Source organism: Arvicanthis niloticus, chromosome 2 (assembly GCF_011762505.2).
Source record: "Arvicanthis niloticus isolate mArvNil1 chromosome 2, mArvNil1.pat.X, whole genome shotgun sequence".
Lineage (NCBI taxonomy): Eukaryota > Metazoa > Chordata > Mammalia > Rodentia > Muridae > Arvicanthis > Arvicanthis niloticus.
The window spans coordinates 146,429,682-146,452,346 of NC_047659.1; the positions used below are offsets into that span (position 1 = coordinate 146,429,682).

At 52.7% G+C, this 22,665-nt stretch overlaps 1 protein-coding gene across 3 annotated transcripts; it reads right to left on the bottom strand.

The window, feature by feature from the left end:
• Positions 1–570: 570 nt before the first annotated feature.
• Positions 571–15,901, bottom strand: Rbbp8nl (RBBP8 N-terminal like). 3 transcript variants are annotated; one of them, XM_076930365.1, is made up of 14 exons: positions 15,780–15,901; positions 10,599–10,733; positions 9,086–9,128; positions 8,270–8,365; positions 7,889–8,001; positions 7,468–7,540; positions 7,190–7,260; positions 7,000–7,082; positions 6,617–6,783; positions 4,877–5,603; positions 4,185–4,311; positions 3,805–3,875; positions 3,605–3,722; positions 571–1,932 (listed from the first exon to the last, which is right to left on the bottom strand). In XM_076930365.1, exons 2-14 carry the CDS (start codon positions 10,657–10,659, stop codon positions 1,805–1,807), a joined length of 1,878 nt encoding a protein of 625 aa, XP_076786480.1. In that variant the 5' UTR covers positions 10,660–10,733; positions 15,780–15,901; the 3' UTR covers positions 571–1,804. The 3 variants fall into 3 exon arrangements, with proteins under 3 accessions (XP_076786480.1, XP_034351384.1, XP_076786482.1); XM_034495493.2 differs by having other exon boundaries at positions 7,190–7,332; XM_076930367.1 differs by lacking the exons at positions 10,599–10,733; positions 15,780–15,901 and having other exon boundaries at positions 7,190–7,332; positions 8,954–9,088.
• Positions 15,902–22,665: the final 6,764 nt, after the last annotated feature.

Below are 22,665 nucleotides of genomic sequence, written 5' to 3' on the forward strand. Positions count from 1 at the left end.
GGAACGAATGACAGGGTGGGCAGTTTTCTTTTCTAGTAGAATGCAGGGCTTGGTCCAAGTGAGTGGTGGGCACTTCCAGAGAGTCATTTCTGTTGGGGGGTGGGGGGAATGGTGTCTGCTGACCTGGTGTGGTGTCCTTCACACTTAGGCTGCTGTTAGCAGCCACTGTCTGCAAGTGACCATGGGAGCAGCTCTCCTTTCTGAGTTATAACGTGCTAGCTGTACGCCTAAGCTGCTTTGGGATGGTGATTGAGAGGTGATAGTGTTGGGCCTGTGGTACAGCAGCTTTAGTCCTTGCTGCTAACGCAAACAGGAGGGACAACAAACTCATGGCTAACAGAAGCCCCTGTCCAACAGCAATGACAAGGAGGAGCGTTCCCAGGAGGGTACCACAAGTGTGGGCATAGCCCTAGAGCTAGACCCCAAGGTTAGCAGGCACTGTGGGACCTGTAATGTCCCTTGAGGGACATTTAGGCAGAAACCATTTAGGGCCTCTTCCTGGGTGTGGTGCTGTGGTTTGTTCCCTCACAGACCAAACGTGACCAGGAGGTCAGAGTAGATAGAACACACAGCTTGTGTTTTATTCAATTTTGAAAAAGCTCAAGAAATTTGTAACCATTTGAACACACACACACACTCATGCACTCGCCTGCACACCCATGTATATACACATACACCCTTGGCTGTCCCTTGGAATTTGGTCCTTCTGACCTCTCAAGTGTCAGGTAGAGAGGTCACTGTGTAGTCAGTGGAGAATGGTACTTAGTCAAGCCCAGACCTCATCCAGCCACAGTGACAGCTTCTCCAATGCTGGAAGTTTCAGATTCTTACAATTGCACCCCTGGTACCCTTTTATGCTGTAGTCCCTTCTACCTGGTTTGGCCAGCTCCGGCCTACCTCACTCATGGTCAAGTGAGTTCTCCTTGGCCTTCACCCTGACCTTTTGGCACACATCTAGATACTTATAAGATATTCATCCCTCAAAACCCAAATTTAAGCTTCAGGTGCCACCTTCCTTGACCTCCACAAAGCAGCTTCTTTCTTCCTTATTACCCCACACTAGATCCTGACTGGGTGCTTTGCGGCTACTGCCTGTATTTGCCCTGGAAATGGCAGCTCCTAAACTTCATACACATAGGGATTTCCCTACATTTCTTCAATCCTGTCAGAATCCAGTGGCCCAGGGCTGATTTTTAAGGTCAGAGACACTGAGACACCTGCTTCACTAGTACCAGCTTAACAGCAGGGAGTCTGCAGATCATAGGGGCTAATTTTGCTCTGTCTTCCTGTCCTTGGATCCAGCTAATCCTGGATCACCTGCCTAAATGGGTCAATACATCTGACCTCAGCCTGGTCAGCTGCATGTAATGCCATTCATATTCATATTTTTCTCTGAACTCTTTTTCCCTCTTTGCAGGCTGCATTTGCCAAAACTCCACGAGGGGGCGCCTGAGACCACTGACTGAAGCTTCCTTCCTGGCCTGGAAAAGTCGGCTTGGTCTGGGACCTCCGATCACATCAGGAGGTGGGGGCGTTGCCCAGGAAAAGAAGCAGAGCTAGGCTGGGGCTCCCCCATTCCCTGCCCTGCATCCAGGTGTAGTGCCATCTTTCTACGGGGTTGGAAATGGGAGGAGCTGCCCAGAGAACAGAGAGGAGGAATGGCTCACCATCCCCTCTGGATATAGGTGGAGCGTATGTGCATTGATCGTTCTGAGTTATCTTCAGGTTGCGTGGCTTGACTTATGCAAGCAATAGTCTGTGACAGCTACCTCAGGGCAAATGCAGTGTCCTTCAGTCTGGCGAGTTAGGACTCCTGACAGCTGTTAATGGGGGAGAGGCTGAAGTCCTCCGTGTCCCTTGGGCTCCTGGGACCTTCTGCCGGTGTCAGGGGTTCCTTTGGTTTCCTCTTCCCTTGGGACGGCTTCTTGGGGGCTGTGGAGAAGACGAAGTTAGAACAGACATGGCAGCAGCTGGGTTTTCCAGCTTTCTACTTCAAAGCCCTCAGGAAAGCTCAACTCTGTGAAGTCTGTCGTCCACTTTTGTTCCTAACAAGGTAATGAATGGCTGGAACATGGGAGGACCACAAGAGTGTGACCAAACGGCCAACCCTCTCACAGAGCCTAACCCCAGAGTCTCTCTCACTGCCACAGTGTGGCTGGGTCTATGACTACAAGGGACGGGCATCTGGTCTGGGCAAGTAATACCTAGGACCTTCTGAGATGCTGGGTCTACACAGGAGACCCGTGGCTTTGGGTCAATAACTCATTGAGCCTCAGTTCCCCCATGTGTCAAGCAGCGGCAGAGTTATAAAGCCCAAGGCAGAGACAACTACAGACTCCTCCCACTCTGCGTGACTCAAGTTAATCCTGGGATGTATGACATCCTATTGGGCAGAGTGGGAACATGACCCTCACAGGACATGAGCCTGTTCTCACTGGCTGCCAGACAGTGTTCTGGAATGGAGAAGTGTCCACCCAGTTCTAGCTGGGAGGACAAGGTGGGCTGTGTTACTCAGTGTGAAAGGTGGAAGGTGAGACATGGGTAACTCAGTGGACCACACCCCAGCCCATGTGCACATAGCAGGAAGTGCTTGGAAGTGACACAGGAACCCTGGCCTCCACTCGGAGCAAACACAGGCTGCGGTCAGTCCCTTTCCGGCAACAATGGCTTATTGTGGTGGCCCCAGCCCAGCCTGCTGAGCTGTAGCCTGGGCAAACATAGGGTACATGCATATTAGCTTAGGTGTTCAAAGACTCACCATTGTGCATTGGAGCAGGAAGTATCCTGATATTCTTACCCAGGACCAGGCTAAGATTCCTGCTATCTTATCAGGCAGAGTTGAGCTCAAAGACACCGCCCTGGGCAAACATGTGAGCAACTCTAACACTGAAGGAACACGGACCCCAGAGCCAGCTGGATGTGGCTGCCCAGAGGTACACAAGAGGGTCCAAAGATGCCGTCCCAGGGAACTGCTTACAGGGGACAGTAACTGTCCTCGGTTCTCCCATCTCTCTTTTTGAGGCAGGGCTCATGTAGCCTTCGGTTGGCCTTCAGGCAGTTGATGACCATAATGTAATTTACATTGTTCCCTGTGACTGGGTGTGGTAGCACACACCTTTAATCCCAGCATTCAGGAGGCAGAGGCAGGCCAGTCTGAATGTGAGGATAGCCTGGTCTACAGAGTAAGTTCCAGGCCATTCAGGGCTACATAGTGAGACCCTGTCTCAGAACAAAACAAAAGAACAAAACAAACAAAACATTGTTCTGTGTGGAAGAGGTCATTTCTTTAAGTGTCGGCATGAGTTCCAGAGCCTCATGCATGCTAGGCAAGCCTTCTGCCAGCCGAGCTGCGCCTCAGCCCCTCTCAGCCGCACTCTTAGCCCACTCAAGTTTATGGATCTCTGGTGTTGGTCCTCTTGAGGGAAGGAAGCTAAGGCCCAGGATTACCTCAAGGAGGTAATTTGGCCAGGATTCACAGAGTCCTCTGCTAGGGAGGCTCAGGGCTTCTATCAGGCTCCAGCTGGAGCCCAGATGCTATTCTCCAGGTGGCTAGAGACACACCCATCACATTCCAGGCCCGTTTTCCCTTCCTGGAGGTAGGTACCTTTGTCCTGCAGGTCTGAGGCCCGCTTCCTCTTCTGTTGCTGACCCTGTCGATGGTCTTCGGCATGCCCCTCCCCTAGCGTGCTTGGCTCTGCACTTGACTCAGAAATCAGGCCCGCCTGGGTAGGAGGAGACACATTCAGGGAAAGAACACCCTCTCCTGCCTGGGCATCTGCCTTGAATGAGTGGCTGAGGACCCACCTTGGTGTCTGATGTGTCTGACTCTTGTAGTTGCTCTAGCTCTGGCCTTTGTGCTGTGATCTTCTTAGACTCTGAAAGACACAGATGAGGTCAGCCAGACTGGTGGTCTTGGGCATGCAGTCCCAGGACAAGAAAGTATAATAACTCTTCAGATGAGGACATAGAAGGGCTGCCCCAGGGATCTTGCTGGAGTTCTGAACCCAGGTACATCTACTAGGTAACCCCCTGCTTGGCTCCTACAGCCCTGTGAGTTGGAGCCTTTCCTTAGAACATCTGGACCACACAATCTCTATCCATAGTGGAAGAGACCCTGTTGGAGGCCCAGTGGCTGCCGCTCACCTTCTTTCCCACTGGACCAGTGCCCTGAGTGCTAACGTTACCCGTGGTCCCATCAGTGTCAAGCCTCTGCAGGTGAGGTCCTGGCCTTTGTCTTCCTCCAGTCTCCTCTATAGTCCTTCCAGGAGAGGTCAGGCCCCTATGGATCCCTGAGAGATGGTGTGAAGTATCCTGGGAAAGGCAAATTAATGGTTTGAGTCTGTCTCTCTCTGTTTCTGTCTCTCTGTCTATTTCTGTCTCTGTCTGTCTCTATGACTCTGTCTCTGTCTGTCTGTCTCTGTGTCTGCCTCTCTGTTTATCTCTGTCTGTCTTCTCTGTCTCTCTGTTTAATCTCTGTCTCTGTCTGTCTCAATGTCTCTATGTCTCTGTCTATCTGTCTATCACTGTCTGTCTGTGTCTGTCTGTCTCTCTGTCTCTGTCTTCTCTGTCTGTCTATCTCTGTCTGTCTCTGTCTCTCTCCCTATCACTGTCTGTCTGTCTCTGTGTCTGTCTCTCTGTCTTCTCTGTCTCTCTATGTCTGTCTCTGTCTCTCTCTCTCTGTTTGTGTATACCCAAGCCAACTCAATCTTCAGACTGTAGTAGGTGTTCAGTCCTTTCCATCTGAGTGTTAACAAGACAGTTAGGCTGCTCTTTGATATCGACTGGTGGGGCAGAAAGAAGAAGGCAGCTCAAGGAGGTGTGGTACCCTCCTGCACTGCAGCTGCATCGAGGCTGAGGACAGGGCTGGGATCCTTACCTTGGGAGTAGAGTAATCTTCAGACTCCTGAGCTCTGGTCTCTGTGCTGCCATTGCTGAGAGTCTGGGAGCTGTGAATCAGGGGTCTGAACAAGGTGGGCAGCTGGGGGCCAGGAGTGTGGGGGCTAGGAGTGTGGACAACTGTGGGGCTGAGTGGCAAAGGTTGGCCAGTTGACTTGGAGATGTCCCGACACCGTCCTCGGTCAGAGAGGTCCAGAGGCGTGTCTGGAGGGCAGTCTTGAGTGGCTACATGTGTCTCCTTCCTCTGGGAGCTACCTTGGCCTGTGGACCCAGGGTGCCACCTGTCAGGCTGGTCCTCTGTGCTCAGAGCTGGCTTGGGGGCCTCACTTTCAGAGCTCTCAGAATCCGAGCCAGCTGGTGGGGAAGATGGCATCTCTTCTGGAGTGGATGGGACCTTCAACCTGGCAGTGCTTGCCCGTGCCCGTGCCCGCAGATGCTGCTGGACCAGAAGCAGGTGCAATGCTCCTTCCAGCCGTGGGTCCTGCATGCCCACCAGGGCACCAGGCTCCTCCCATGCCTCTGCCTCTCTAGCCTTCAGGACCCGGGGCAGGGGGCTATTGGGAGCTGTAGCAGAAGCCAGGGGGCTGCTGTGGGGGCTCTGCAGGTGCAGAGACAGGTGGCGGTTCAGAAGGCAGAGGCGGTCAGTCTGAAGGGAGTGTTTCAGGGTTTCATAGACTATGGCTGACGGCCGGGAGGCCCGTAAGAAGCTAAGAGGAAGAGAAGAATGATGTTAGTGACCCTTGGTCAGTAGTGACTAGCTAAGTGAGCTCCCAGAGGGAGGACAAAGGCACTTTGTCACTTCATCGAGGAGAAAGCTGAGGCACTGGAAGGTCGGGCAAGCCACCTGAGATCACATGGCCATGGGAGAGAGCAGGCTCTCAGGCCCTGGCTCTGGAGACCACTGGGTATAGAAAGTGGTCAATTTGGCCAAAGAGGACCCAGGACTGGGACGCTGGGTCCTAGGCCTCCTCCTGTGTCTTAGTTTTAACTGTCACTTGATACAGCCTAATGTCTCCTCAGAAGACAGTGTCAGTTGAGGGACTGGGGATGTGGTTGGCCAATGCGTGGGAGATTGCCTTGACTATTAGCTGAAGTAGGAGAGCCTAGCCCTTGGTGGGTGGGTAGATGCTCCTAGCCTGTATAAGGGAGCTGGCTGGCGCCCTCCTCCATTGTCCCTGCTGTATTTCCTTGGCTATGAGAGAGTCCCTCGACAGAGGTGATGCTGCACAGAGTAGCAGTCAGGCCTGTCTTTAAGTTCCTGCTTGAATTTCTGCCCCGACTTCCTTCAGGGACGAACCTTGACCTGTGAGCTGAAATAAACCCTTTCTTCCCCCTAAGTTGCTTTAGGTCAGGTTTTTGTTTACCACAGCAACAGAAAGTGAACTAGATCCTGTGGAGGGAGCACTAGCTCCCTGGAGCGTGTGATACTCCTGTCCATCCCCCACAACCCCACTGGCTCTGCTAGGCAATGAGACTCGGGCTTTACATAGTTCTTCTGAGGTCCTAGCCAAGGTGTATACCAGTGTCCTGACCCCCTCATGGCCCAGTCACTCAGGAGCTATGGAAGCTGTGAACCAACCCAGATGTCCAGAAAAGTCAATCCAGGAAGATGTAGGGTACCTGGAGGGATACTGAGCAGCACTTCCTGGACTGCTTGCTGCTCCTCTACTATGGAGTGCCAGCAAAGACCTGTTCCTAGTGGTGGGGGGCAATGTCTCACCTGTCCACAGGGAGGCCATGTTCATATGTTGGGCTGGACGGGCTGCTCCTCATGGATGATGGTGGGGGTGTCCCATTGGCAGTACCACTGTCTGGTGGGCAGGCCCTGGAGCCAGGCCGCACCACAGCTACCGTTGAGTGCAATTGGTTGGAGATGCACTGAGGGGTCTGTACAGGGTGGATAGGTCAGCATGGCAGGGCACCTCACCCAGGCCTGCCTTCCCCATTTCATGTGAAGCTCACTATCCCTGTCTGGCTGGGGACAGGCCTGATAGATGTGAAGCTGGTACAGAGAATCACTCATACACAGTGGGATGATATTGCCAGCCTGCTTGCCTGGAAGGCACTCAGTGTTGGGGGGTAGGTCAGGAGGTGAATCCTCACCATGTCCAGGGTCCGTGGCTCTGGCAGGTTGGCAGCTGGGGAGACTCTGGCCACTGGGGATGTCTTGTGGCTTGACAACTTATCTGTGGCGGGAGGAGTGACAGGAAGCTAGGGAGATGCTGTGGGGTTCCCCCCATCTTCTCCCACCCCCAGTGCTCAGTCTCCCAGCCCCTCTCCTAATCCCATAGACCTGTGCCCGGCTGCTCTTCCTCAGCCTCCTCTGGGCCTCCTGGGGGATTCTCGGGGGCACTCTTCCGGATACTGGGGGAGGGAAGTGGCAAGGGTGATGGGGGCTCTGAGGTGCCCTCCCAGGCCTGCAGTGTGGTCTTGTCTCTGGAGAGGAACAGGGCTGATCATGAAGATGCAGAAGCTATAGCGCCTGTGACAGCCAGGCCACTCTGCGGGGCAGGGTTCTAGGAAGATGCAGGGCTGCTGAGCAAGTATCCGGGCCTGTGCCTCCCCACTCACCCTAGATTACGAAGCTTCTTCACTTCTTCCTTCAGGATCTTGTTTTCCTCCCTGAGCCCATTCATCTCATTAGCTGCAAAGAGTGTTGGTAATGAGCATGGTGACAGTAGGGGAGGGGACAGGGGACTCCAAGAAAGCCCTCCTTGACTTGCTCTAGCCTGGCACATTGCAGGAGGGATAGTGTTAAGTAAGCCCCAGTCTGAGGTTTGCAGAAGGGGTGAAACCTGTACCCCAGCTTGTCCATAGAGCTCCCCCCAGGAAGGTCAGGACAGTGGGGATGCCCCGGCCTAGGAGAAGAGACACAGGACACTGAGGGCTTCCTTCCATGTGTCTGGGAACCAGAGTGTATCATGTCTCTTTCCCTGTGGCTCTATGTGGGCTGGGCTGGCCCTGGGGTCCCTGGACTGTGGGTGTGGCTCACTGAGGATACAGAGATGCTGCAGGCTCTGCAGGTGTGCACTTTCCAGTTCCAGCTGCTTTTTCCTGGCCAGCTCCTGGGTGACCATGCATCGATCGCACAAGCCAGCCCGCAGCCTAGGGACAGGAGAAGCCATGCTGAGGCAGACTCCCTGGTTCCTTCTGCCCCATTGCTAGGATGTGTCCTGCTTTTCCCAACTGTGTTCATGGACCCCCAGGCCTGCCTCCTGCTGAGGGCTTAGCAGCCCCCTGTAATTATGTTTGGAAAGGAATCTTGGAAAGGAGGTTCTCTTAAGGTTCTTCAAAGTCCTGCAGTGGAGACGTCTGTCTGGTTTGGTCTATGCTACAGCCGCTCAGGTCGGCTTTGGGAGGAGCCCTCCCTCACCTGTTCTCCAACACCCTCAGGTTCTCCTTCAGCGCCTTCTGCTGCTCCCGGAGCTGGTGATTCTTGGCAAAGAGCTCCTCTACTCTCTGTGCATCTCTGTGTGGCAAATAGCTGAGGTGGGTTCCTGGCCTGGGTTTGGTGCCCCTCCCTGGCAGCTCCCTGTGGGACCTGTTTGTCTTGTCCTTGTGTTACCTTAGCTATGGCATATATGGACCTTGGTCTAGTTTAGTTACTCTTAACCTGTGGGTATGATCCCTTTCGGGGGTGTGGAACGACCCTTTCACACCTAAGACCATTGGAAAACACAGATTACAATTACATTACAATTCATAATAATAATAAAAATTACAGTTATGAAGTAGCAACAAAAATAATTTTGTGGTTGGGGTCACCTCAAAATGAGGAACTGTATAAGGGCTGTGGCATTTGGAAGGTTGAGAACCACTGGTCTAGTCAGAGATGGGACACAGGAGGGTGACCTGCAGGCCAATCACAGCAATTGAGGCTGTGTTGGTGCTCACAAGTTCTGCCACTGCTGCTTTGGTCTCTTTTGGACCCCAAATGGAGGGCCACGTCAGACCTCTTGGGACTTTAATATCTCAGTGATCCAGTTCTGACTGAACCATGGGAGTAGTATGTCACCTTGGCCAAGGGACTCCCTGCCTCCTCCCTGCCTTGTTAAACCTCAGTTTCTCTTCCTTATTTGAGATGCTGGGTGGGCTGCCATCCTGGGACCTCGTGGGGAGTGTTGGTGACCATGCTTGTGGGAACAGCTGCCCTCCCGTCTGCTCCTCTGGCTCTGCTGGGCTGACTCACCGGCACCGCTCTGAGTTCAGTTCTAGAAGCTTGTTCTGCAGGCCTGGCAGAGAGGACAGGAAGGTGCATGTCAGGCCTGGCCCAGCTGCCTCCTCACAGTAGTGGTAGGGCTGAGGCATGCCGTGAAAACCCCTGGTTAGCACACAGAATCATCTCCAGACCCCTGGTATCTGCCTGACTCTTGGAAGCAGCCCCCTGGAAAGGGTGTGGAGAGGACACCCCATCCAAACCTCTGTCCAGATGTCCTGGTTTCCTGAACTGTGGCCTGGGACCCTAGCTCAGCATTTCATTAGAGGTTGGTTCTAGAAGTGGCTGGCCATCTGGGAGGAGCAGAGTATCTAAGAGGGCCTACATTTTGAAGGGTAGAGAAGGGAAGCTACATACACCCTTAACTTCTGGACCTGTCTACTGGGTGCATAGAATGGGACGAGTGGATCTGGTACCACCTGTGTTTCCCTACTAGCTACATTCTATTCAGTCCTCAAATGAACATAATCTCTGGGTGGGGCTAGCCATCCACTCTCACAGCAGCTACAAGTTCTTAGCCCCTGGGGTTCAGCAGCCTCTGCCCCTCCCCGAGTTCCTGTGTGCCCAGCCAAGTCCCTTAGGTATAATGAGGGTTGTCTGCCAGCCCGCACCCATTGCCAAAAAAGTCCACTCCTCTGCTAGGGAGTGGCCTGGTCTCTTTCTTGGTCAGTGCTGACTCCAAGACTCTCAAACCCAAATCCTATTAACCTGAGCTTGTATCCCCAAGCGCACCCGGTAGGTAGGCACTGTTTCTGTTGCTTCTGGGACATTTCCCGAAACACTAGCCGTGTGATCCACAGGCTTTCAGAGCAAGTCCCAAGAGACCCTCCTCTCACTGATACAATTCCTTGGGAGCCAGTGAAGCTGATCCCAACCTGGGTAGGCCCAGGGATTCCAGGAAAGACAGCGTGACTTCTTCCCTGAGGCTTGGGGGAGTGGCTGGCTTCTTTGACCTTCACCTGGCCCTTTCTGAAAGGCCTCCAAGGTCTGAATTGTAATCGCAGGGAAGTGAGTAGAGGGAACCCGGACCAGTGGGAAACTTAGCAGGGGCTGGAGGGAAGGAGGAGGTGTCTGTTCAGCGCCAGAGAGACTTCATATGGCCTTAGGACCCTCTGGAGTAAGAGCCTCTCCATCTAGGTTATGAGCTATAAAGCTAGATGTGTCAGCCTTCTGAGAGGACACAGCAGGGACATGCTTGGGGGCTGGATGTAGCTTGTGATCATGAGTGATAGTGACCCCTCAGTATGCCCTGGCCCACACCATAGGGTATGGTCTGAAGATATTCCTGATGCAGTGACCCTATGAGTAAAGTCTGAGCCCAGGTTGGGCATCTGAACACTTTACAACTTGCGTTCTTGAGTCAGAATTCTGTTCTCTGGTCAGACTTACTGTAAGCTAGAGAGGTGCCTTGGACGTTCCCTGACATGCTAAGACCCCCAACACCATCTTCCTATGAGCTCAGGGGAGCCTTCCACTGCTCACTCACCGAGGACCTCCTTCTCATGGGCCTCCTTCAGCCTGTTCAGCGACTCCATGAAGCTGTCCATGACTCCTTGTATGCTGGCCACTTTGCACTGGCCCTGAGGAGGCCTGGGATCTCTACTGCCCTTCTGTATTCAGCCTGCAGAGAGGGGAATGGGAAGAGGGTTGGCTTAGGTAAGGGCTGTGGGCTGAAAAGTATGTGAACTTTACATGTGTGGGGCACATCTGCTCGCTGTTAGGGGCCGCCCTGGGGGAGAGGCAGAGAGTGAAAGGCTGGAGCATGGGACTGACATGATTAATACTAGAATATGCATGGGGTCAGAGTATGGGTATAAGCTTTGGCTTCTGGATGCGGGGCTAGGAGTGGGGAGAAGGGACAGTTGAGGATCTTGGTGTGTAATGGATTCTGTTTCATTCAGTGGCTCCAGTGGCCAGCCACAGGAACTCACGGAGCAGAGACACCTATGGTGTGGGGAGAGAAACCAGGAAGATGGGCTCCCAGACTGGTTTTATAGACTCACCTGGGGTTCAATTGCCTCATAGCTGGCTATGGTGGTGGAGGTGACAGTTGGTGGCTCTGTGTTTGGTGGGGGAGGATAGGTATGGGAATGAAGAATTAGAAGGTCCCTCATCTGAAGACTGGCAGCTGAGGCCCATCTCAATGAGGGACATCCTTGTGGATTAACTAACCAGCCTGAGGCTAAGGGCCCCAGTCTTAGGTTACAGGACTCTAGCTGCCTTTTCAATCTCCTGAATTTAATATCACTTTCAACAGAACCATCTACTCTTCAAGATATCTCAAGGGATTTCTCTTCCAGTGGGAGAACTAAGGTTCAAAGAAATCCCATCTCTACCTCTTTCACTAGGGGGTTTGGAGGGGAGTTGATTTGAACTCAGACCCTGCTCATTCACCCAGTGTGAGCCTGGGATGTTTTCCATTGGGCCCGTGTGCTCAGCTGCGTAGGCCTTACCTTGCTAAAGGCCCAGAAGGTGAAACCAGCTGGCTGAGACAAACAGGGCTAGGAAGGGGCTGAGTGGAGGCACCTGTAATTCCACCCAGACTCGCCCAACGGGTGGCTCTTCCCAGGCCCCTAGCTCCTGCTCTATGGGCTGAAGCAACACTTGTAAGGGATCCTGAGGTGCCTGTAGGCTTGGGAGAGGCCTGTATGGGATCTGGGTCCATATGCTGCCTTCTTTGTGCATTGTGGGCCATCTTTACACCCCTTGGCTGTGACTCTCAAGGTCCCAAGGGCAATCCTGTATTTTCTGCTGTTCACTGGCTCAGGTCCCTCAGATGTAGATGGTGCGTCCTATCCAGGGACTCATGACCATGACAAGACCAAGCAAGGTGGTCCTGATATCTATTAGGTAACAGTGCTATAGACATGATGTGACTCCCCTGGTAGGCAGGTGGCAGAGATACATATGACTGAGATAAAGTGGATCCTACTCCTACCATGCCTGGGGTGTCCCTGTGTCAAGCTCCCACCATTCTGGAGTGTTGCCTGGAAGCCTTGTGCCACAGGTCAGCAGAGCAGCTGTCCCCAGGATGCCTGCTCTGTGAGTCTAGGCTAGTGAAGGTGGCTAGCAGCTTGGGAATGCAGGGAACTCTGCAGGTGAGTGTTGGTCTTTTCAGAAGCCAAGACTGTATTTTGCATCCAGGTGTAGAGACCTATGAAGGGGACCAAGCCTGCAAGAGTAAGGTGCCACCTTAAACCCAGAAGGGTGATGCCCAGAGTGTGAGGCTTTGAGCCTGCGAGGCGATGGGAGTGGGCTGAGACCAGAACTCTGTGCCTCAGGGTCCCTGGACAGGGGCAAGGGGACCCTTCACTCTCGACATCCAGGCTGGGAGGTCTGTGAGGCACTGCATCCTCGGGAAGGAGCGGCTAGGGGGGTCAAGGCTGCTGGATCAGCCTCTGCTTCATTTGTTGCTGCTACCTGGGCAGTTGGGGAGGCAAGTACAAAGTTGGGAGCAGCTGCCACCTACACAGACATTAGACACCGGCAGGCCTATTGTGCCTCCCTTTGTCTGTGAGGATTCAGGGACAGAGGTAGGGTTTGTTTAGAAGCAAAGCAAGAGGAAGGAGGCTGGATGTGAGGCATGGCTTCTGTGTGGACAGGTTGAGTGCTACTCAAACCAACTCAGCACAGTTCTCCAGAACCAAATAGAGCATGTCCCCAGGCTGAATGCTTCCCCTGTCAGAGCCTAGGAGAGCACAGCGAGGAAGCCAGAGGGACAGCAGAAGCCTTCTATCATAGGTCCTCACAAGAAAGGCACACAGTAAGCTCTGCCTGCCTCCCAGGAAGCCTACTTGAATCTCATGTTTCCTCCCCTCCCCCCCCCCGCCCCTCCCAGCCCCTCCCAGCTGCAGCTCCCAATAAGACTAGATGCCATCTGGCCCAGTGGCAAAGCCCAGAGGTGGATCAGTTGCTCTAAGGATCTCCATCCACTCCACAGGACCCCTACATAGCTCAAGAGCCCCTATCCACAACTTTAGGTCCCCATCTACCTCCTAAGGCACCCATGTGCTTTGTGGGGCCTCCAGTACCCCAAGGTCCCTTACTGCCCTCTCAGGAGCCCTACCTGAACCTCATACCCTCCCACCTGTTCTATAGAGTCCCTACCTGTTCTGTAGATCTCCCACATGCTCCTCAGTCTCACCTGTCTCCAAGGAGCCCCACCTGAACCTCAGACCCTTCACCTGCCCCTCACAGCCCTCCTTGAGTGGCTTCTGAGAAGAGGCAGGGATTTTCCATAGTCAGTCAGCAGGCCAGCAGGCTGATGTCCGAGAAGAGAGCTAGCCTGGGCTTCGAATGTGGTTCTTGTCCTCCCTGTACATAGTCTTGGGTAAGTGGCTTTATCCCCTGAGCCCAGGTTTTCTCATCTGGAGGTAATGACACACCCTGTCCTATACTGAGTTTCTGTGAGACTCCCACCAGTTATTAAACGTTCCAGGCAGAAGGCAGGTGGCACGTATTCTGTGTGTGACAAAGAGAGAACCCTGAACCTCTTATCTCCCTTTGTGTAGCCCCCAGACAGCTAACAGAGCCCTCCCTCATTGTGACAAGCTTGAGTCTCACAAACAAAAAGACCTTTTGTAGGAAGACAGATCCCTCCCCAAGTTCAGAGAAGAGGCCTGTCATCAACAGTGGTCACAAAGTGCTTACTAGTCCATGGGTTTTGGTGACCATTCCCAGGGAAGGTGCCATCCATTCCCTATAGATAAAGGCTCATGGTCCCAGCTGCAGTTTCCTATAAGACTAGAGCCATCTGGCCCAGTGGCAAAGCCCAAGTGGTGGGTCAGTAGCCATATCTGGGTGTTCTCTGGGGCAGCTGGAGCCCCTGGACTCCTCCTGCTGCCTGGCCTTGTAGTGACAAGGTGGGTAATGGCAACTGGCTTTGTTCCCTCTCAGGAGTGCTAAGTCAGAGGAGACCAACGACACTCACCCTGTCTGGCTGTCCTTAATGCCTGGCCCCCTGTCTTTTATCAGGCCCTTAAGGGAAAAGGACTCTTCAGTGGACCCTTGTTCTGTTGGTCTATTCATCTGATACCCACCTAGCCACAAAAATCAGTACTGACCACAGCGTTGGTAATGGCAGTAGTTGCTGTTGCACACAGCTCCTCTGCATCTGTATCTCACTAGGGATTTTCTGTCTCAGGCAAGTTAATATCCTCCCAGTGTTTAGCCGAAGAAGCCAAGCTACTACCTGGCCTACCTTGGCAGGCCACTCCAGGCCAGTAACACCACCAGAACGTGGCTGGAGCCCGCTTGGCTTTGGCAGAAGTGCCAAGCATCTCATGCTATGGAATTAGCCTACAAGGCATGGGGCAGACCAGAGGCTAGAAGGCAGAAACTGGATTTGAACCAAAGTCTAGCTGGTTCATTCTTCTCATTTTCTGTGTGGGACACTGCTGTGATGGACAAAGCATCCCATAGTGGCTTCAGACAAACTACGTGTCTGGCTGTGCCTCTTTTTCCCCATTCATAAATCTAGTAGTGGTGACTGGGGAGGTGGGAGGAGCCTGGTATGTAGTGGGAGCTTGCTTCCATGTGTGCTCCAGAGTGTCAGGCAGGGAACAGAGTGCTTCTAACCCATGTGTTCCCACATCTCCTCATGGTCACCCATGGTCATGGCAGCTCCTATTTGATAGAAACTTGAGATCAGAAATGTTGTCTCTCTACAATCATCAGCTCACAAGAGATATGGCCTAGACACAGACAGGCCTCCTGGCAAGCTTTGGTCAGTCGGGTGGTGGGCTTTATCAAGAGAGGTTTCCCGGTGGCTTTGGATCTGACACATAGGCCCTGATAGAAAGGCAGCCACCACAGACAGAGCAATACCTTCAGGTTGAGAAACCCACATCTGAGTCCGTGCCCAAAGTAGATGCCTTTGCACAACTTCAACCCATCTCCTGCCACATACACCACATGGCGTTTAGGGTTAGGGATGGCTGTGTGCACACAGCCAGGTGTGCACAGACATTTGCATGTCCCATGCTTGTGTGCACACTGACTCCCTGGGCACAAGTAATAGAATAAGGCAGATTAGGTAACAGGTCAGGTAACAGAGGGCCATGCAACCTGACTCCAACCTCCCAGGTCTGGGGGCAGGGGACAGAATAGGGGAGTGATTGATTCTACTGTCTCCCACTGCCTGCTGAAGTATTGCAGCCACTGCCCCATGTTAGGGCCTGACAATGTCCCCGGGCAAGCTCCGAGCTGTGGGTGCTTCACCCTGCCTTGTGCTTCCTTCATTTCCATGGCTGCAAAGTCTCCAGACCCACAAGGAAGGGGACAGTAAGTGAGTGGTCCAGGACACAGTGCTGGCCACCAGCCTATTTCTAGGCCCTGGAACCCCCTACAGAGATCTGACCACAGTGTCCCACCAGGCTTTGCTTTTGCTGCATCCAAACCTCTGCCCAGGAAATCCTTGAGTCCTCCTCCTCCTTGCTTGGTCCCCAGGGCCAGGCATCAGGCAGTCGTCCATACCATACACAGGTGAAGGCAGGCCAGCCTGCCTGTCCCTGCCTCCTGCCTCCCGCCTCCCAGGCCTTCTGCTTCCTGTCTCCGGCCTCCTGCTCTGAAGCCTGAGTTGGGTCTCTAGCCCCCATGGTGAGCACCCCAACGACTCCAGTCCACCCAGCTTCTGGAAGGGCCCTGCCTTCTGTAACCCTGTACTCACATGGCCACTTGGCCAGCCTTGGACCTCCAGGGCCTCGGTCCTCAGTGATCCCCACCTGGGAGAGATAGAAGCAAGCAGTATGAACTTGCAAGACAGAATTTTGACCAAACCCGCCTGACAGGTTTCCGATTCTCCCAGCCGGGAGCTGCAAGGAGGCAGGGACTGCCTAAAGCCGCCAGACTGGTCTGGCCATCTCTGGGAGAGTGGAAGAACCGGCCGGCCATGTGCATAGATCTGAATTGTTTCCCCATAATCTGAGCTGCCTGGGTGCCTCGGCTTGACCAATTCCGGGAGCATCTGGACAGGAGTACTGGCTAGCCCAGAGCACAGCCAGGGTATGTGGGCCTTTATGAAGGAAGGGGAGGCGCTGCTGGCCTCACCACTGGAGGGTCAGATGTTTAGAGGATCCTATGCTATCTACATACATCCCGCTTACCTTGGGCTGACCTTGGACAGGTGAAGTTTTCCTGTCTAACCTTGGTTTTCTGGTCTGTGGCCAGAAAGAGACTGGATAGATACAGTTTAATCATCTTGACTTTGTGCCTTGTGAATTAAAAATTCCCAGCACATGAGCCTCTGGAGACACTACTCAGAGACCTCACTGAGTTTGGGGCTGTGAAGTACCCATTGTGGCTTCCCTGAGACAGATGGCTGGCTTCTGCTTATGGCAGAGGGGGTCAGGGACTAAGCTTCAGGTTGTGGGTGTCACCGTGGGTAGGTATCTCTGGGTTTCAGGATGCCCCAGACATGGGGCAGGGTCTGGCTGGTATGAGGTAGCTTGGCTCAAGATGCTCGCGAGGCCAGGCCCTGTGCTGTCATGCCGTTTTCCTCTGGACAGTGACATCATGGTTCCAGTCCTGCAGGAAACAGTGCCATCTGAGGCCGTGGATGCCCACAGCCCTGCCCCCTTCTGTCTTGCTCATGTGCCTTTCAACATCCCTTACTCCAGCTTGTCTGACTTTGCCCAGAAGCAAGGGGGCTCCCTCACTCATGGGGCCATAGAAGATAGTCTACCAGAGCAACCACATTGACTGAGAGGAGGAAGTCTTGGGTCTTGAAGGATAGAAGACTTTCTGCTGCTGGCAGCTGGCCCTGAGCTTAAGCTGAGAATGGACTGTCTCTAGCCCCAGGATGACTGTCTAGGCTCCAGGAAGGGGAAAGTTTTAGGCCATAGAGCACTAGAGACACATGTTCCTTACTGTCTGGCTGGACTTTTGTGAGAAGGGTTTACCTGCTCAGCACATGTGTGTCTGTTTGCATGGTTCCACAGGAGGGGGAGAAGACATGTTCTGTGGGGCCTCAGCCTGATATCTGGAGAAAGAAGACTTGTGTGCAAGTGGACTGATGCTTTGCTTGCCTTTGGCTAATGTCTGAAATGCCCCCACCCCCACCTCATATGTTGACTTCTTAACACTGAAGCTGTAGTTCTTGGGGACTTGAGTGGCAATCAGGACGTAAGGACAGAGCCCTTAGAATAGCACCAGTGCTCTTACAGAGAGAGCAGAGAGCGCCACCCCTTCTGCAAGGTTGAAAGGAGAAGGTTGTCATCAGGTCTGCTTTTGAACTTTCTTCATCCAGGACCACGAGAGGCACACCTTTGTCTTCTGTCAGCCTAAGACATATTGGCCAAGCCTAAGACATATAAGCCAGACCTGGTGCACAAGTCTTGACATTTGAAACTGGCTGCTTGTAGTTCTTTAGCTCGTGACTGTTTGACAGATGCTATGTTGTGCTATGTGTATAGGCTTTTTCTGGTGTGTGTGTGGCAGGGTCTACAGGCCAGAGGCTGTATGTATGTGTTTAGAGGCTTTGTATATGTCTAGAGGACTGTACATACATTCCTGGGAGCTGTGTGTGCATACCTAGAGGTTGTATGTGTGTGTCTTGGGACTATGTGTGTGCATGACTGGGGAGGTATGTATATGCTTGGAGGTTGTGTGTACATGCCTGGGGGTTGTGTGCACAGGTCTGGAGGGCTCTCTGTGGGGAGGAAAAGTCACACGCTCCATACCGGTAGTGTAGGCTTTTCTTTGGGCCAAAGCTGAAGTTTGGACCCTGCAATTCTCTCCTGCTTCCTTGATCCCCAGGTCCTGTCCCAGCCAGTTGAATCCTAGCTCCTTTGTGACTTGGGTCACAGTATCTCTGGGCCAGGGACTTGTCTACACAGTACGTTTTGTAGGCATCTCAGAAGGAACCCCTAGGTGAGTTTGCAGCTAAAGCTGTTGCCAGGGTCTACCTCAGTAGACATTCAGCAGTGAGACCCCTATCCCTCTTGGGGCTGGATGGGTAGACAGGGAAGTGGCGTTAACCAGCTATGTCAGTAACTCAGCAAAGACTGCTTTCTCAGAGGTCCACACACACTGGCCCTGTAGCCCAGCAACCAGACTGAAGTCCCAGCAGCTGTATTTATAACCAATCCCAACCGGACTGTCCAGGGAATAAACAAAGGAGCTGAGCTCTGAAACGGAAAACTCCTTCCTGACCCAGAGGCAGGGTTCTGGTGTCCATGCCTCTGCTCCATATGAACAAGTGCAGACTGGGTTAGTAGAGAACAGGGTTTCCTCGGACAAGCAGCTTGTCAGTTTCTTGGTTGTGGTTGTGTGTGGGAAGACTCATCTGGGCATATTCAATCTGTACACTAAACACCGGCAGCTTAGTTTAACGCAACCGTCCTTTAATGGCTTGGTTTTTTTCTTTCTTTTTTTTTTTTTTTAATGGTGTTGGGGATAGAACCCAGGGCCTTACACATGCTGGTCCGTGGTTCTTCTTCCTCTGTTTTCTCCCCCTCAGGGTGTCCTGATGCAGCACACTGGGCTGGAAAGATGAAGTGGAGTCTGAACCAGGCAGGATCCTGGTTTGGCTGGGAGTGAGTGTGGGGTTGGGGGAGGTGGGGTAGAGGGGTGTGGGGGAGGGGTGGGATGGGGGATGGTGGTGATAGGAGTAGGGTGTGGGGGTAGGGTGTGGTGGTGGAGTAGGGGGTGGGGGTAGGGTTAAGTGTTGGGGGTAGGGCGGTGGGGGTGGGGCAAGGAGGGGAGGAGAAGGCCTTTTCCTGGGATTTTAATGTTAGAGCTCTTTTAGGCAAAGCCTTTCTCTGATGACCTTCAATGGAACAGCTGTCTGAGATGATCTTAGCTTGTACATATTCCTTTATTGGGGTGGGCGTGTACCCATGTACTTTATCTGGGGTTAGACAAGGGTTATATAGTTTTGGGGAAGGGGGTGGGTTTTCAGGGTGGGCAAAGGTCATTGAAGGCTACGGTACTGAGATGCCTCATTAGCATGGGGAGGCATTCCAGGAATCCCAGGTGCCGGACTGCACCGCACGACATTCCTCCGGTGGTGTCCAGGACCTCCAGAGAAGAGGAAGCCTGGCAGACAAAGGAAGTCTGACAGTTTGCCCAGGTCTGTCGAGCTCAGGTCTGTCCCGTAATGTTAGACTTTGACCGCGGCAGCAGGGTTTCCCTACACTGGTCCATCACTAAGCTACATTCCCAGCTCTTAAAAAAAAAAAAAAAAAAAAAAAAAAAAAATCAAGGGGCCAGGAGTGTAAAGCCCAGTTGGTAGAGTGCTTGTGTGTCGTCCATGAAGTCCCGGCTTAAGCCCCAGCACCACATAAAATCAAGCTTGTATGAATTCGAGGCCAGCCTGGGCTACAGAAGACCATGTCTCAAAAGAGATATTTTTATTTTTAAATTTGAGGCTGGGTGTCACTATGTAACTCAGGTTGGTCCTGAACTTTTCCTCTTCCACTGGGATTACAGGTGTGCACCAGGCCTAAATTGGTCTTCTTCCCTCCCTCCCTCCCTGCCTGCCTCCCTCCCTCCCTCTCTTTCTTCTTCCCTCTCTTTTCCTCTCCCTCCCCCGCTCTTTTCCTGTTTTGTTGAGATGGAGCACTGCTGTATGGTCTAAGTTGGTGTTAAACTCCTGGAATCAAGTGATCGTAAAATAGCCATGACTACAGGCATACACCACCATACCAACTAATAAAATTGGGCTTTAAAAAACTAGTAAACAGGCTAAGGAATGTAGCTCGGTTGGAAGAGCGCATGCCTAGCACACGTGAAACCCTAGATTTGATTCTCAACACTGCATAAACTGTGTGGTGGATCATGTCTCTGAACTTATCTCTTGGGAGGTGGAGGCAGGAGGATCGGAAACTCGGGGTAATCCTTGGTCGTTGTCATACCTGAGCCAGTATCTACTCACTGTGACATTGTTAGCAACTAAGAGGAGGTGATGCTTAGGGGCAGGACACGGGATTGTTTTGTTTTGTTTTCGAGACAGGGTTTCTCTGTGTAGTCCTGGCTGTAGACCAGGCTGGCCTTGAACTCAGAAATCCGCCTGCCTCTGCCTCCCAAGTGCTGGGATTAAAGGCGTGCGCCACCACCGCCCGGCCTAAAACTCCTCCCCCCCCCCCCCAGACGTGGAAGGAGACGCGCGGGAGCGAGCTTCGAACACCCGGGGTAGAGAGAAAGCGCAGAGGGACCCGCGCCCTCTGCAGGCGGACGCTTTACGGGCTGCGCCACCGCTGACACGGGATTATATGCGCCGCCCACTCCACCTGCTGGTGACAACTATCTGGATCCTAACACCACCAAGGAACCTTTGACCCCTTCTCCTGTGGTCATGTTTGGACTGTGTGTTGGGGGGCGTCATCGTGGTACACTCTGCCCTCACCGCTTTGCTGGAATGGTTGCCATGGTGACAGCGATGCCTTGGTCCAGTTTTGCTGAAGGCCAAGTGCTTTCTCCTATAAACCTTTTCTGATTTACAGGTGGGGAAACTGAGGCCAGAGAAGTGAAATGCCTTACCAAGGACCCTCCCTTATGTGAGGGGGCCCTGGAATGAATGATGAGCTCATTTGAAGGTGCACCCACCGCTCACACGCTGCAAGGAGGGGTCAGGCCTAGGACTCTGTTCTACTCTTGCTGTTCACTCAGGCCTTTGCTCAGACTTCCTCCACACTCCCTGGCTCCCGGTCTGCCTCCCAGTCTGCCTGGAGCTGAGGGTCTGGGGTCTACCAGAGGCTCTGGTGGGGCAGTCCTGTAGCCTCTGAGTGGATGAGGTTTCAGAGAGCCTCTGAGCTGGTAGGTGTACTGCTAGTCCCACCAGACCCTCTCCTTCTTCTCAATGACCAGGAACTATTTAAGGCTCAGCTCCTCCTGGTCACCTTCAGGGCAGAGGCCATTTGATGTCCAGCCTAGTTGACTGTATGGCTGATGAGGTCTCTAGCATCATGGCTATCTTAGTTAGGGTTTCTATTGCTGTGATGAGACACCATGACCAAACAAGCAAGTTGGAGAGGAAAGGGTTTATTTGGCTCACACTTCCATATCACTGTTCATCATCAAAGAAAGTCAGGACGGAAACACAGGGCGGGAACCTGGAGGCAGGAGCTGATGCTGAGGCCACAGAGGGTCCTGCTTACTGCCTTGCTTCCCCTGGCTTGCTCAGCTTTCTCTCTTTCTTTCTTTCTTCCTTTCTTTCTTTCTTTCTTTCTTTCTTTCTTTCTTTCTTTCTTTCTTTCTTTCTTCCTTCCTTTCTTTCTTTCTTCCTTCCTTCCTTCCTTTCTTCCTTCCTTCCTTCCTTCCTTCCTTCCTTCCTTCCTTCCTTTCTTTCTTAAGATTTCCTTAACATTTGTTTATTTTATTTATATGAGTACACTGTCACTCTCTTCAGACACATCAGAAGAGGGCATCAGATCCCATTATAGATGGTTGTGAGCTACTATGTGGTTGCTGGGAATTGAACTCAGGACCTCAGTGCTTTTTTTTTTTTTTTTTTTTTTCGAGACAGGGTTTCTCTGTATAGCCTTGGCTGTCCTGGAGCTCACTCAGTAGACCAGGCTAGCCTTGAACTCAGAAATCCACCTGCCTGTAGTCAGTGCTCTTAACCACTGAGCCATCTCTCCAGCCCCTCAGCCTGCTTTCTTATAGAACCCAGGACTGCCGGCCCAGGGATAGAACCATCCACAGTGGGCTGAGTCCTCCTCTATCAATAAATAATTAAAAATGCCTTACAGCCAGATATTATAAAGACATTTTCTCAATTAAGTTTCTTGTCTGATAATTCTAGCTTGTGTGTCAAATTGACATAAGACTAGCCAGCATGACTTGCTCAGTTGCCAACATGAGCCCCTCCTGTGCCTACAGGAAGAACCAACTCTCTCTGAGCGCCCAGGTTAGTGGAAGCCTCACCAGACCCTTCCCACTTCCTGGGTGACCTTGAGCAAAGCCTGAAACCTGTGGAGCCGGAAGATGCTGTGGCAGTAAAGCCTGCAGGAAGCATTCTTCGAAGTGGGCTGGTCCAGGAGACCAAGCTCTCCTTGCTGCCTTGGGACTGGAAGAGGCTTTGCTTGCTGTTTTGAGAAAGTGTGTGACTTACGATGACTCAGGGGGTCTTTTGCATTGGAAAGGGTGTGTAGGAACCCTAACCCACAGTCACTTACTCCTTTCCTTCTTTCCATATTCCGGGCAAGCTGGAGCCAGAGAAGTTGGCCTCTGGAGACTCCATGGTGCCTCCTATCCTCTGGAAAGGGGCAGAGTGTGGCCTTAAGGCCTCTTCCAGATTTATTGTGTCCACCCAAGATCTTAGCGAACTCTAGACAACTCACATGTATTCATGAGCCTATCTACTCATCCATTCATCTACCCATGTTTCAGGGGATGGCTGGTTCTAGGGTACAATGTTAGACAGTGTTGGGCAAAGCCTTGGTCCTGACAGAGCATAAGGTCAGACTACAGTGCACATGCTGTGTGTGGGGGGTGCGTGCATACTCACCACTTACCCCCTGTATCCTCTTCATGTACACACGTGTGTACACAGTCCTTGATACTTTGAATTGTCAATGACAGAGCCTGGAGCCAACTGAGAAGGGAACCTCAAT